Source organism: Archocentrus centrarchus, chromosome 12, assembly GCF_007364275.1.
Source record: "Archocentrus centrarchus isolate MPI-CPG fArcCen1 chromosome 12, fArcCen1, whole genome shotgun sequence".
NCBI lineage: Eukaryota > Metazoa > Chordata > Actinopteri > Cichliformes > Cichlidae > Archocentrus > Archocentrus centrarchus.
This window is the reverse complement of record NC_044357.1, coordinates 2,583,114-2,594,669: the sequence shown is the minus strand read 5'-3', so window position 1 is coordinate 2,594,669 and position 11,556 is coordinate 2,583,114. Positions and strand designations below refer to the sequence as shown.

The following is an 11,556-nucleotide window of genomic DNA, read 5'->3' as shown; positions in this document are numbered from 1 at the left end:
TGAATCTTTTTTTTTTTGTAAATCTGTTCATACTAATGTTGTGGGATCAACTTATAGATGTACTGTGATAACGTGGCAACATTTCTGCCCTGTTTTGAAAGTGAAATAAATAAGTTCATCCTCCAGTTTGTCATGTTTGTCATTTGTTCTTAGAAGTAGAGCTTTTATTGATCCTCTGAATGGAAACTTATTTTCTGCACTTAAACCATCCTAAGTATGAGGAATATATGAAGAGTGAATGATGTCACGTAGCCATGTCCATGCTCTTGTACGTCTATCTGCATAACTGATGTCGGCTCCATAATGTAGCAGTTTACACGTTTGTGGTTTGATTCCAGCGGGAGACACAAATCCCTTTAGGATTGCATGAGGAAGGGCAGCTGGTGTTAAAAAAAAAAAAATCTGCTAAATCAGATGTGGGGACCTTCTGGCGGCTCCCTTGTAAATAAGGGTGGTGCTGAAAGTAGTTTGTGCACAACTGAATAGAAGTCGCTATAAATTTGCATATTTTTGCCCATAAGGCTAAACTCCCGCTTTATCTGCTGGGGAAAATTCAGGTTGGATAAATGATGCACTGTGCTGAATAAAATGCAAACCTGTTAACTGTTTACAATAAATTGGTTCATTCATAATTCATTCCCACTGGTTGTCTTATACCCGCTTAGCTGGGTCAACATACTCTGATGCAGCCGTTCTGAACCAGAGAACTGAGATGCCTTGAAATACGTCGTTATTTTGAATCAAAATCACCGTTAATTTCAATGGTCACAGGGCCACCAAATATTAAAAATCACTTGACCTTACCCCGAGATCTGGTTTTAAAAAGCTTTTTTCCCCCTCCTGGGATTCATACTTCTACCACAGCCTTTGCTGTTGAATCTCCCATAGATTTCATTTCAGGCTTCTTTCGAGAGCCTCGTCTGTTCACCTCCTATCTGGAAAAGGCCTCAAAGTGTTGAACCTGGTCTAGTTCATGTTAAAGTAAAACAAGATGCTGTCAGGAAGAAGCATGGTTTTATTTTTTTTTTAAATAAGACAGTATTTTAATTTCTTACAATTAAATATTCTATCTAAAGCGCGCTAAGGCTCAATTTCTCAGACGTACGTATGTAAGGCCACTTCTGAGTGTCACTGCTTTCTGAAAATGAGCAGGACCTGCAGTCAGTGATACTTTATACTCAGTCTTTTACGTCCACCTCATTCAGTTAGAGATTACCGTGTACCATAAAAGTCAGTTAAATTAATATGGCTTCCAATTTTCCTCAAAAATTTGTAGAAGCTAATAAGAATCTGAACCAAACACATGATCAGAACCTTTCTGTTGGCAACTGCTTCACTCATGGAAGCGAGAAGTCCGACAGTCATGGGCAATCTACAGTATACACAGTATACAGTAGCACCTTCACTCAGGGAGGGATGTACATGTGATAGCCAACAACACTGATAAAAACATTCACATTTGAAACTTGGGCAAAAGCTGCCCACTACACTCTCTCAGGCTTTTAGCAAGTGCAAAGATCCATTTGTCAAAAGGAAAAAAAAAAAAAAAGGTGACAATTGTGAAGATCTCCTTTCGTAGCTTTCATGTAAAAACCATTCAGACGTTCCATCCGTCCTCTGTATGACACAAAAAAATATCTGCTTTTGGCTTTGCCACTCTTCAGAGGCGCAGGACTCGTGACTTGTGCAGCATGGCGGGTTTTACCAATCCAAACACCGTCGGTCGCTCACAGTTCTCTCCAAGATCCGTACCACAAATAACAGGTTTCCTCAAACACTATTAAAGTTCAGATGCGCACAAACGGCACGAATAACTAACTGAACATTTCAACCCAAGAATTCGTGCAGTCAGTGACGCGACGCATAAAGCAAGCACGCTGGCTCTGTTTATTAACACTGTGACGTCTCAGCGCTCCTTTTAGAACCCCCACCAGCACGGGGCATCAGTGTCACGCAGTGTTCTCCGACAGGTTTGTCTTAGATCTAGAAGACAGAAACAAATCAGAAATCATTAAAGGTGAACAGAGTAATGGTTATGTTAAGCTTGCTTATTAGAACATGTATTTCCAGACATTTTCTTTCTGTTAGTGTGAAAGAAGACATGACATGAAAGCAAAAACAGCCAGGCCACGACCTATAGTCTCTCGCCTTAAAGGCCTCAAAGAATGAAACATCTCACCTGTTGTGGGTCATGTGGCTCTTGACGAGGTGTCCTGCAGCGAGAGCAGCCATCAGGGAGAGCTCTCCTGCCAAGACTGTGGCACAAACTACGCGGGCCAGCTGACGGGCATTCTCACCTGGCTGGTTGGGACTGGTAACATCAAGCATCTGAAGGTATAGAAGCTTTTGTGTTAGGGGGACAAAAACAAAAATCCTAAAAGCTCGTCAACAAATTCCTGTAAGGTTAAATGTAGATGAGACTACCTGCAGACAGGCCTGCTGTGGCGACAGGTTGGTGCCTCCCCCCACTGTGCCGAGCTCTATAGAGGGCATAGTGCAACTGATGTACAGGTCCTCCCCACCTGGACCGACAGCCTCCATCTGAGTAATGCAGTTGGAGCTCCCCACTGTCTGAGCCGGGTCCTAAACCACAATACAGACAAATCTTTGTTCACACATCTGTTATCACTGGAGAATATACCTATGCCACAAAGCCACTGTTTCACCATTTAAACCTTTTTATCCTCATCTGGATTTGGTTTTTTTGCCAACTTGTGTAAAAAATTTAAGGTTCAAATATCTTCAGTGTTCTAATACCTGCCCACAGGCAATGTAGATAGCAGCTACAATGTTGGCAGCATGAGCATTAAAGCCGCCTATACTGCCAGCCATGGCTGAGCCCACAAAGTTCTTGTTGATGTTCAGGTCCACCAGAGCAGCTGTGCTGGTCTTCAGCACCTGCAGAAACATTAAAGGGGTCATTTTACCCACAGCAGCAATAAAGAAAAACTGGGGAAAGGAAACTGTAGCTGCTGTGACCCGATTCCTGTCAGGAGCCGGCTTTGAGATGTTTTTACCTCTCTGACCACGTTAGCAGGAATGGTGGCCTCGCACACGGCAGACTTGCCCCGGCCCAGAATCCAGTTGATGGCGGCAGGCTTCTTGTCGGTGCAAAAGTTGCCACTGACAGACAGCACCTCCACGTCTGGATGCTGCTGCTGGAGCACATGCAGAGCATGATCAGTCCCCTGAAGAAGACAGTGACATAGAAAAGCACTCAGCACTGAAGTCAGCATTTAAATAACAGGACTGAATTTTGGAAGACTTCTCATACCTTGGAGAGCATGTTCATTCCCATGGCATCGCCCGTCTGAGACTGGAAGCGAATATAAAGATTTCTGCCAGCTATGCCCACCAGCAACTTCTCCAGACGAGCAAACCTACAAAGAGTACTCACTCGTTACGATCTGTGGGGCCTCATGTGCCAAAAATACTTCAAATACATAATACATACATAGCACATTCATTCTTAGTGCCATCAACCAATCAGAAATCTTCTACTGACCTGCTGGTCTCGTCAAAGGCCTGTTTAATAATGCTAAGTCCATCCGAGGTCTCGAGCCAGACTTTGACCTCTGCAGCCCGGCACGCTGAGGGCAGCCTCACCAAAGGACCCCTGGTCATGCTGTCAGCTAGGATCCTGCTGCTGCAACCCCCACTCAGCTGGACAGGGAAGAAAACACTGTCAGCACAGAGCGCATGCACAAAAATAACAGGCGCTAAAGCTAGATACAAAAATGACCCATGAGGGTAAAATTTTCCTGACCTTACATCCTCTAAAAATGTCTGTGTATACACAGGAAATAACAAGCAGTCAGAGTCGCCGCCACCTAGTCGCCATTCACCGAAGAATGCAGGTTAAAGGCCCTCGCACTTTGGCTTCTCACTCAGATCGTGTTTATCTTTGGCGTACGGCCTGTACTCTGCAGTCGACAAATTTGCACATCTATGAATTCTTGCTGTTGTTCAGATCAGTGATGTGTTTAATCTGCCCAAAATCTTTCACATCATTGACTCAACATAGTTTTCTCAGTCCATGCTTTTATACTGTATTAGTGGAGCAAATTTCCATGACTGTTCCAAAATGTGGTGGTTTTTGATTATTTTTCCAAAAATAAATGTCGTTTCCAAATTCCATGACTTGTTACAGTTTTTCCATGACTGTACAAACACTGCAGATTTATTTATTTGGATCTACTACAAGTTAGCTACTATTCCCCCAGGATACTATGGTAGATACACTTACACCAAGTGCCCTGCATCCTCTGTTGGTGCTGGCTACCAGGCAGCCTTCTGTGGTGGCCAAAGGAACATAAAACTCTTTCTTGTCCAACAGAAGAGGGCCAGCCACTCCTACTGGCACCGGCATGTAGCCAATGACATTCTCGCAGCAGGTACCCATCACCTAGAGTGCAAACACAATACAAACTAAAGGTTTACAAACTAAATAAACATTAAAACGTTTTATTTGTGAAAAATATAAATACATCTGATTAAAAAAATCAACAACTAAAGGTCACCGTTTAGTTTAACAATAAACAGGACTAAACTTTGGCCGGACTCTCTGTACCTTTGAGTAGTCGTAGTCCTTGTAAGGCAGAGAAGCCAAGGCAGTGGGAGTGGGAAGTTTGGATGACAGCATCTCTCTCCTGATGGCCACGCCCCTCTCTGGATTCTCAAGGACAGCTTCAAGCTTATGGTTCAGAATCTTCCGCGAGGCTACGAGGTTCATCACCTCTGCGTCGCTCAGCAAATGGGCACCTCTCTGGAAAGGATCATGTGCAAAACAGATTTTTTTTTTTTTAAGCATCAGACAAACACAGAACATTATTATTATATTTATTTTTATATTGTGCTTTCAGTATAACCTTGCAACTTACCTGAGAATCCGAGAGGATGGCCATACATTCTTCCAGAGTTCGGAGCTCGGAAGTACAAACACTCGGAGGAGCACATTGTGTCTGAGGAAGGGAACCCCCAGAACATGTACCAGAAAACTCATTCTGAGCCACAACTGCTGCAGAGGAATCATGAGAGAGACACAGTTCAGACGAAAAAGTAGTCAGATCAGAATCTTTATCATCAGTGAGTACAAATGCTCTCAAAGCTAGAAGCAATGACTATGAGTCTCACCCTCCACTCTAAATGATATGTCAGCCTCAGGAGAAAGTTTCAAGTCTGAAGCAGCAGCTGAGGAGGTAGGGCTGGTTGCCAAGATACAGTTAGTTGTCTTCTGGGGTTTCAGAGCTGGCAGGGACCTCCTGCAGCAGTCCTCTGCCAGCCAGGGCTTTGAACTGGGAGTGGAGCTTATAATGGGACTCTTGAGGGAAAGCGAAGACTCTGTTTCTGCTTGCTCAAAGAAGACATACTTTACAGCCAGAAGCAGAGCAAGACCGAGGGTTATCGCCTGTTCCAGGTCGATACTGGAGAGAGACAAAGTCAGTGGACATCAACACACAGGAATCAACAATGCCCAAATAAGCGGCTTAAGTACACAATCCAGCGTTCTCCCACATGTTCCAGTGTTTACCTGGTGAGCTTCAGAGGCAATATGGTACTAGGAGAATCCAGACTCTTTGCTACAGGCCCTTCCACTGTGCGATTCTGACCTGAATGTTCAGCTGTCAGTCGAGTGTGAGCGTGAACCAAAGCCAAGCCCAGAGACTGAAAGATAATGTCACACAGGCATCCTCGTTCAGACCTAAAAATGCTTTGCAGCCTACAAGGTTGCTGACATATCGAAACATACACCTCCATCAAAGACGATGGAAACTCACCATTATGATTTTAACCCTCTGAGTCACAGGATTGGGCTTGTTATCCTCCTCCTCAGCAAGCACACGGGAGAAGTGGCTCAGCTGCCAGATAGGACGGCCCTCGCGGCTATCCCTCGACAACTATACACACAATACGCAGGAGCACATGCACAAAAAAAAAAAAAAAAAAGCCTCAGTGAAATTCTAGCAGCTTATTTCCTCATCTTCTCTCTTCATATTTCTCAGAAATGTTACAAGATCATCTCACCTCTAGGACCAGAGAGACACACGCGGGGAAGAACGTCATGAAGACGAAGTAATTGGCGAGAACAGACATGCAGCCAAAACAGCACATGATCTCTAACTGAGGCACACCTGGAAAAACCACAGAAAACGTAACCATCTTCTCATTTTCCACTCAATTAAGCATCACCACACCATTTCTAACATACAGAGAATTCCTGTTGATGTTTACAGGTGGAGAAAGAGTAACAATCCTTACCAGACATGGTTCCAATTCCTATAACCAGACACTCAACCAGAGCATCCAGGGTGAATGTTGGGCCCAGGATGGCCATGCCCTGGGAAATATTCTCCCTTACCTCCTCCTATGGATGGCACAGAAGACCAATTCATTAGTTAGAGACACTTTATCCGCGTTCTCCATATGAATAAAGTTACAGTACATAAGGTAAAACCAACAGTGTTTGAGGTTACCTGAGAGTTTGAGCTGAGGGCAAATTTAGCCAACGCACAGGCTCTGGACAGGTCGATAAGCAGGAGGAAGAATGGCAGTGCTTCACTGCAGGGAGAGAGTGAGTGATGAGTGAGTCAGAGAGTGATGTGGAATATCTACTGTTAACTATTTGAACTACTCAGTCTCACTAGCATATTAGCCGCCTCTTATCCAACTACTGCCCACTGTGTTAGCAACGCAGCTGATGCAGTTTTGATATGCATGGGTGTTAAAAACCCTTACTTACTTGCTTACTTAATCATTTGTAAAAAGAACGCCTCTTCTTTATTCAACATAGAAAAACTTATATCTGTAGAAATAATAATAATAAATAACAAAAAAGCACTCTGAGCTCAGGCTCTTGATAAAATAAAATCTCAGAGAAGAAAGGACGGCAGAACCTCAGTCAATGAGAAACTCTTCATATTCCAGAGCAGGGACAACAAACATGGGAGACATATTCTTAACCCAGGTCCCTACTACCATATCTACTCTTATTAGGGTCATTTCAATTTTAAAACCTTTCAGTGTAAATATTTCAGACCTGTTTCACAGTGATAAACTGAAAGATATTAAGTCAAATTCCTTTGATACCAATTACAATATTACAAAAAGATTATGCCAATCACATTTGGACTTAACTGGAAACCACTGAATACGTTCCAAGTAACTCATCTTGGCTGGTTTCATGGTTTTGTTAGGTTACCTGAAGACGTGCTTGCATTTTGGTCCCCAAAAATCTGATGTATGAATACATCAGAGGGGAAAACAATTCCCTGCTCTCTTGACTTTGCATTACATTGTATGAAAATACCTTGTTGTCCATTCTGTCTGCCAGCAGAAAACTTTAAAAAAGGCTAAAAGCTTCTGTGTGTAGGATGCATTACCAACACACTGTGGAACTCATTTTTTTAAATGAACACCCAAAAAAATAGAAAAACTGTGTGATCCTGACAGTGTGTTTTTGTGAGAATAAGTTATTAATTAATTAATTATTATTTAAGCAGCCAAATGTATTTTATTAGTCCTCATCCTGGATATTTTGTGAGAGACTGTGTTCCCTCTAGTGGGTGCGGTCTTCAAAGTATGTGTGCCTCGGACCACTTTAATAGTCACTCTCCTCGAGTAAACATGAGTGCAATGGAAACACTTACTTCAGACCTGTGAGCTCCTTCCCAAAGAAGTGGATGACCACTGTACTGAAGACGAAGCTGGAAAACACTGTAAATAACCCTGCAATACCTGCAGAAAGAGAAGAAACAGAATGCAGTGTTCTTTTTACTATTTGTCTGTTAGGTAGATGGTCTGCCTGAAAAGGAAACAAACCAGTGCTTACCGCTATCCAGTGCTGAACAAACTACAACACCTCATCATACTGACCTAGAATATATTTGGAGCCCAGCTGTCTGAGATTCTTGAACTGGAAATAAATATAAATGATGGCCATGCAGCGTGTCACTGTCAGAATGATTACATCACTGCTGTGGATTTTCTGCAAGAAAACAAGCACACACACAAACACACACACACACACATCTCCCTATTAGTATCCAGACACAACTCCAGGAGTATATCGTCCCTGACTGCAGGCGTGAGACTAGCCTGACCTCCTCCTCGACTTTGGGGCATTCGTTCCACTTGCACATTCGGTGGCTGGCTGCTAGGCTGTTCATGGACACGAAGCACACGGTCAAAGCCAGCGTCCCCACGATTACCTCCCATGGGTGGGAGGCCACCAGCAACCCATGGAGTCTGAACAGACGTGCCAACATGGTCTCAGGATGACTTCAGACAACACAAGGTCCCAGAATCACCTGCGTTACAGAAACATCGTCCAGTCACTGGTGGTTAGCAAGTCCAAAATGTAGCGAAAATCGACTTCTGTGCGGCACTAACAGCAAAATACAGCTACGACACACCACAGTGAAAGACGATCGTTAGGTTTAATAACCACAGTCGCCCGCCCCGGTGTTGTCATGAGGATTAAAAACAACATTTACATAAAAACAATGGGTACCTTTATTGCTGGTTAGCATTAACTATATATTAACACACTGATGCTATTTTAGCACAGTGTAACTAACGCTAATCGTTACCATCGGGTAGCGTTAGCTAATTTTACAGCTTGACACCGAAATAAACTCATCCCTCGTGCTCTTTAAACTTCTGTACGCACGGTTTTGTATTATTACAAAACATATACATACAAAGATCAATCTCACCGTGGTTAGGGAGTCCTTTCCATAGCGGCAGTGCCCTTCCCAAGCGCTTAGCTTGCTATATGGCCTGATGTGACGTAAGGACACCAACATGGCGATACGACAATCCGGACGTCACAAATGACACAATAGATAGTGAGTGTGGCCACACGTGATGTTTTTTATAACTTTATTTGGAACATCGTTATAATGTACTTAACATTTTCTGTAGACAAAAGAGATTTTTTTTAACGCTGGCAGAATTACAACCAAATAAGAAGTGATGGCGGAAGCGCCACAGCCACGTGATCAACGACGTCCGAGGATTCATTCGGTACGTCACTGCTTCGTACCGCCCCCTTTTTTTCATTGAACTTTATTAAGAACATCAGTACAGGCATAAAAGGCACTAACTAGTCATCTATGAAACCACACAAGGTAGAGCATAAAAAAGAGAAGAACACACCCAAAACAGAGAACCAGTGTAAGCGCCTTGAAGCGACTGTTTGTTGTGATTTGGCGCAATTTAAATAAAATTGAATTGAATTGACAACAAAAAATAAACACAAAATGGGGGAAAAAAACAAGTCATGCCTTGTGTGTCAGAAAAAGTGCAAGTTTTACCCAGGAGTTTAATATCTACATTCATGAATTAAAACTCTCTTCCATAACAGCACCGCCCTGATAACAGAGTCCAAATTTGAATTCTCAACAAGTATCCCACATTTAATTGCAGTGAGAGTTAACTGTAGTAAGCAAATTTCATTTAGCACAACAGTTTTGATCACCTTGTTTGTGCATCTGCTGTGCAGAGCTGTCTCAGTCAAGGAGAAATATTAGAGTGCCCAATGTCTTCTTCTATCACTGTCAAAGGGACTCTCTAAGCAGAGTGTTTTATAACTCTTCAGTTGAACTTCTCGCAGAATGCGTCATGCTATAAAAGATCACCCTCCTTATCCATAAAATGATGCAATCCCTTTGACAGCCCAAATCCCTTTTGATCTCCATTCATTTTTATACAGCACCTGATTCACAGAGGTGGCAAAAGTACAGACATTGTTTACTTAAGTAGAAGTACAAGTACTTGTGTTAAAAAATACTCTGGTAAAACTTAAGTACTGGTTCAACTTCTTTATTCAAGTAAAAGTGAAAAGTACAGGCTCTGAAATGTACTCAAAGTAAGAAAGTAAAAGTAGTTCTTTGGAGGACGTTTCTACCAGCTACTTTTGTGTAAAGCTAACTGAAGCTCATTATATATTATTGTAATAATATAAAATAATATTACATGAGAATACAAACATTCCAATCTAAATTTTAATCCCAATGAATGTACTCAGCTTGAGTCGGTTACGTAGGACACAAGCTGTGAAAGGGAATTTAAAAACAGCTCTATTCTCTGTGTCCTAGATTGTAGAGGGTGACTGTGCCTCCACACCTAAACACAAAAATGAGGATACTCAGGGGTTACAGTGGGATTCAGAAGGTGGAGGAATTCTAAGATCAGTTGTTGATAAGTTGCTGGCTTACTTGTGGTTCCTAGGATACTTAAGAGTAGAATGGGAGGCAGAGCCTTCAGCTTTCAGGCCCCTCTTCTGTGGAACCAGCTGCCTGCTTAGATTTGGGAGACAGACACCCTCTCTGTTTTTAAGATTAGACTTAAAACTTTCCTTTTTGATCAAGTCTATAGTTAGGGCTGGATCAGGTGACCCTGAACCATCCCTTAGTTATGCTGCTCTAGACCTAGGCTGCTGGGGGGGTTCCCATAATGCACCGCTTCTTTACTTTGTTTATACTCCACTCTGCATTTAATCATTAATTGTTATTAATCTCTTTTCCACAGCATGTCTTTTTTTCTCTCCCCTCAGCCCAACCGGTTGATGACTGCCCCTCCCAGAGCCTGGTTCTGCTGGAGGTTTCTTCCTGTTAAAAAGGAGTTTTTCCTTCCAACTGTCACCAAGTGCTTGCTCATAGGGGGTCGTTTTGACTGTTGGGTTTTCTCTGTATTATTGTAGGGTCTTTACCCACAATACAAAGCACCTTGAGGCGACTGTTTTTTGTGATTTGGCGCTATATAAATAAAATTGAATTGAACTGAATAGTGGCTCCGCACGGGGAAATAAATCACAACTTTTGGTTGTTAAATCCAGTAAATTTTCTTGGTGTGCAGGCTGTGATCAGCTGACCTGCTGCTGCTGCTCTGAGGTTTACTGCTCTGTGTGGATGAACTGAATTCAAAAAGATGCAACCCAGTATTTCACAGCTATCTTAGCTGATTTCCATCCCCTACACTGACAGCATACAGGCTGTAGAAATGTTGAATTCAGTGAATGAATCTCAGCATCAGCAGCTTTGATTCAAACTCATCTCTGCTGCACTGATGTAACCTGTAACTCTGACCATGAACACAGCCTCTGTGCACCAGTCCAACACAGAGCTTTACTGTAAATACAGTACAGCAAGCTGATCTGGTTTCATACAATCTTTGAATTACACAAATTTAGCATATCTCAGTTTGTTTTGCAGTCATCACCTTTAAATCTAACCTCTCTTCCTCCTCTCCTGTCCTCTTTCTTACATCTCTGAGTGAACTTCTCTCTCTCTCTTTTTTTTCTCTCCCTGGAAATACAGCAGCTCTTCTTTTAGCTAGCAGACACACTGTGTGAAAAACTGCACGCACTTTTTGTGTGTTTGCTGACATTTGTTGAGCATTTAGAAACATTGCATTTGAAATTACCTGCAACACGTTGCTCCCTTTATTTTCGCTCCTCTTCAGTAGCGCTGGCTAAGATGCTGAAGTATCACGACCACAACTTACAGACGTCTACCCTCTGTCCGGCCCACTGTAACCCCTGATTATAGCACTATA

At 42.6% G+C, this 11,556-nt stretch overlaps 1 protein-coding gene across 2 annotated transcripts; it reads right to left on the bottom strand.

The window, feature by feature from the left end:
* Window positions 1-997: 997 nt before the first annotated feature.
* Window positions 998-8,950, bottom strand: LOC115789516 (3-hydroxy-3-methylglutaryl-coenzyme A reductase-like). 2 transcript variants are annotated; one of them, XM_030742962.1, is made up of 20 exons: window positions 8,715-8,950; window positions 8,100-8,306; window positions 7,873-7,984; window positions 7,647-7,734; window positions 6,474-6,558; window positions 6,259-6,364; window positions 6,025-6,131; window positions 5,778-5,897; window positions 5,531-5,664; window positions 5,134-5,423; window positions 4,881-5,017; window positions 4,571-4,765; window positions 4,247-4,405; window positions 3,506-3,663; window positions 3,275-3,380; window positions 3,018-3,188; window positions 2,758-2,898; window positions 2,425-2,583; window positions 2,180-2,328; window positions 998-1,983 (listed from the first exon to the last, which is right to left on the bottom strand). In XM_030742962.1, the coding sequence occupies exons 2-20, from the start codon at window positions 8,262-8,264 to the stop codon at window positions 1,950-1,952; spliced, it is 2,616 nt and encodes an 871-aa protein (XP_030598822.1). In that variant the 5' UTR covers window positions 8,265-8,306; window positions 8,715-8,950; the 3' UTR covers window positions 998-1,949. The 2 variants fall into 2 exon arrangements, with proteins under 2 accessions (XP_030598822.1, XP_030598823.1); XM_030742963.1 differs by having other exon boundaries at window positions 4,881-5,014.
* Window positions 8,951-11,556: the final 2,606 nt, after the last annotated feature.

Excerpts from the sequence above, each read along its gene's own strand:
- LOC115789516 (XM_030742962.1), bottom strand. The coding sequence starts at position 8,264 with ATGTTGGCACGTCTGTTCAGACTCCATGGGTTGCTGGTGGCCTCCCAC. Across the intron at positions 6,559-7,646 it reads AAGGAGCTCACAGGTCTGAA|TGAAGCACTGCCATTCTTCC; the intron begins GTAAGTGTTTCC and ends CTCTCCCTGCAG. Across the intron at positions 6,132-6,258 it reads AGGAATTGGAACCATGTCTG|GTGTGCCTCAGTTAGAGATC; the intron begins GTAAGGATTGTT and ends TGGTTTTTCCAG.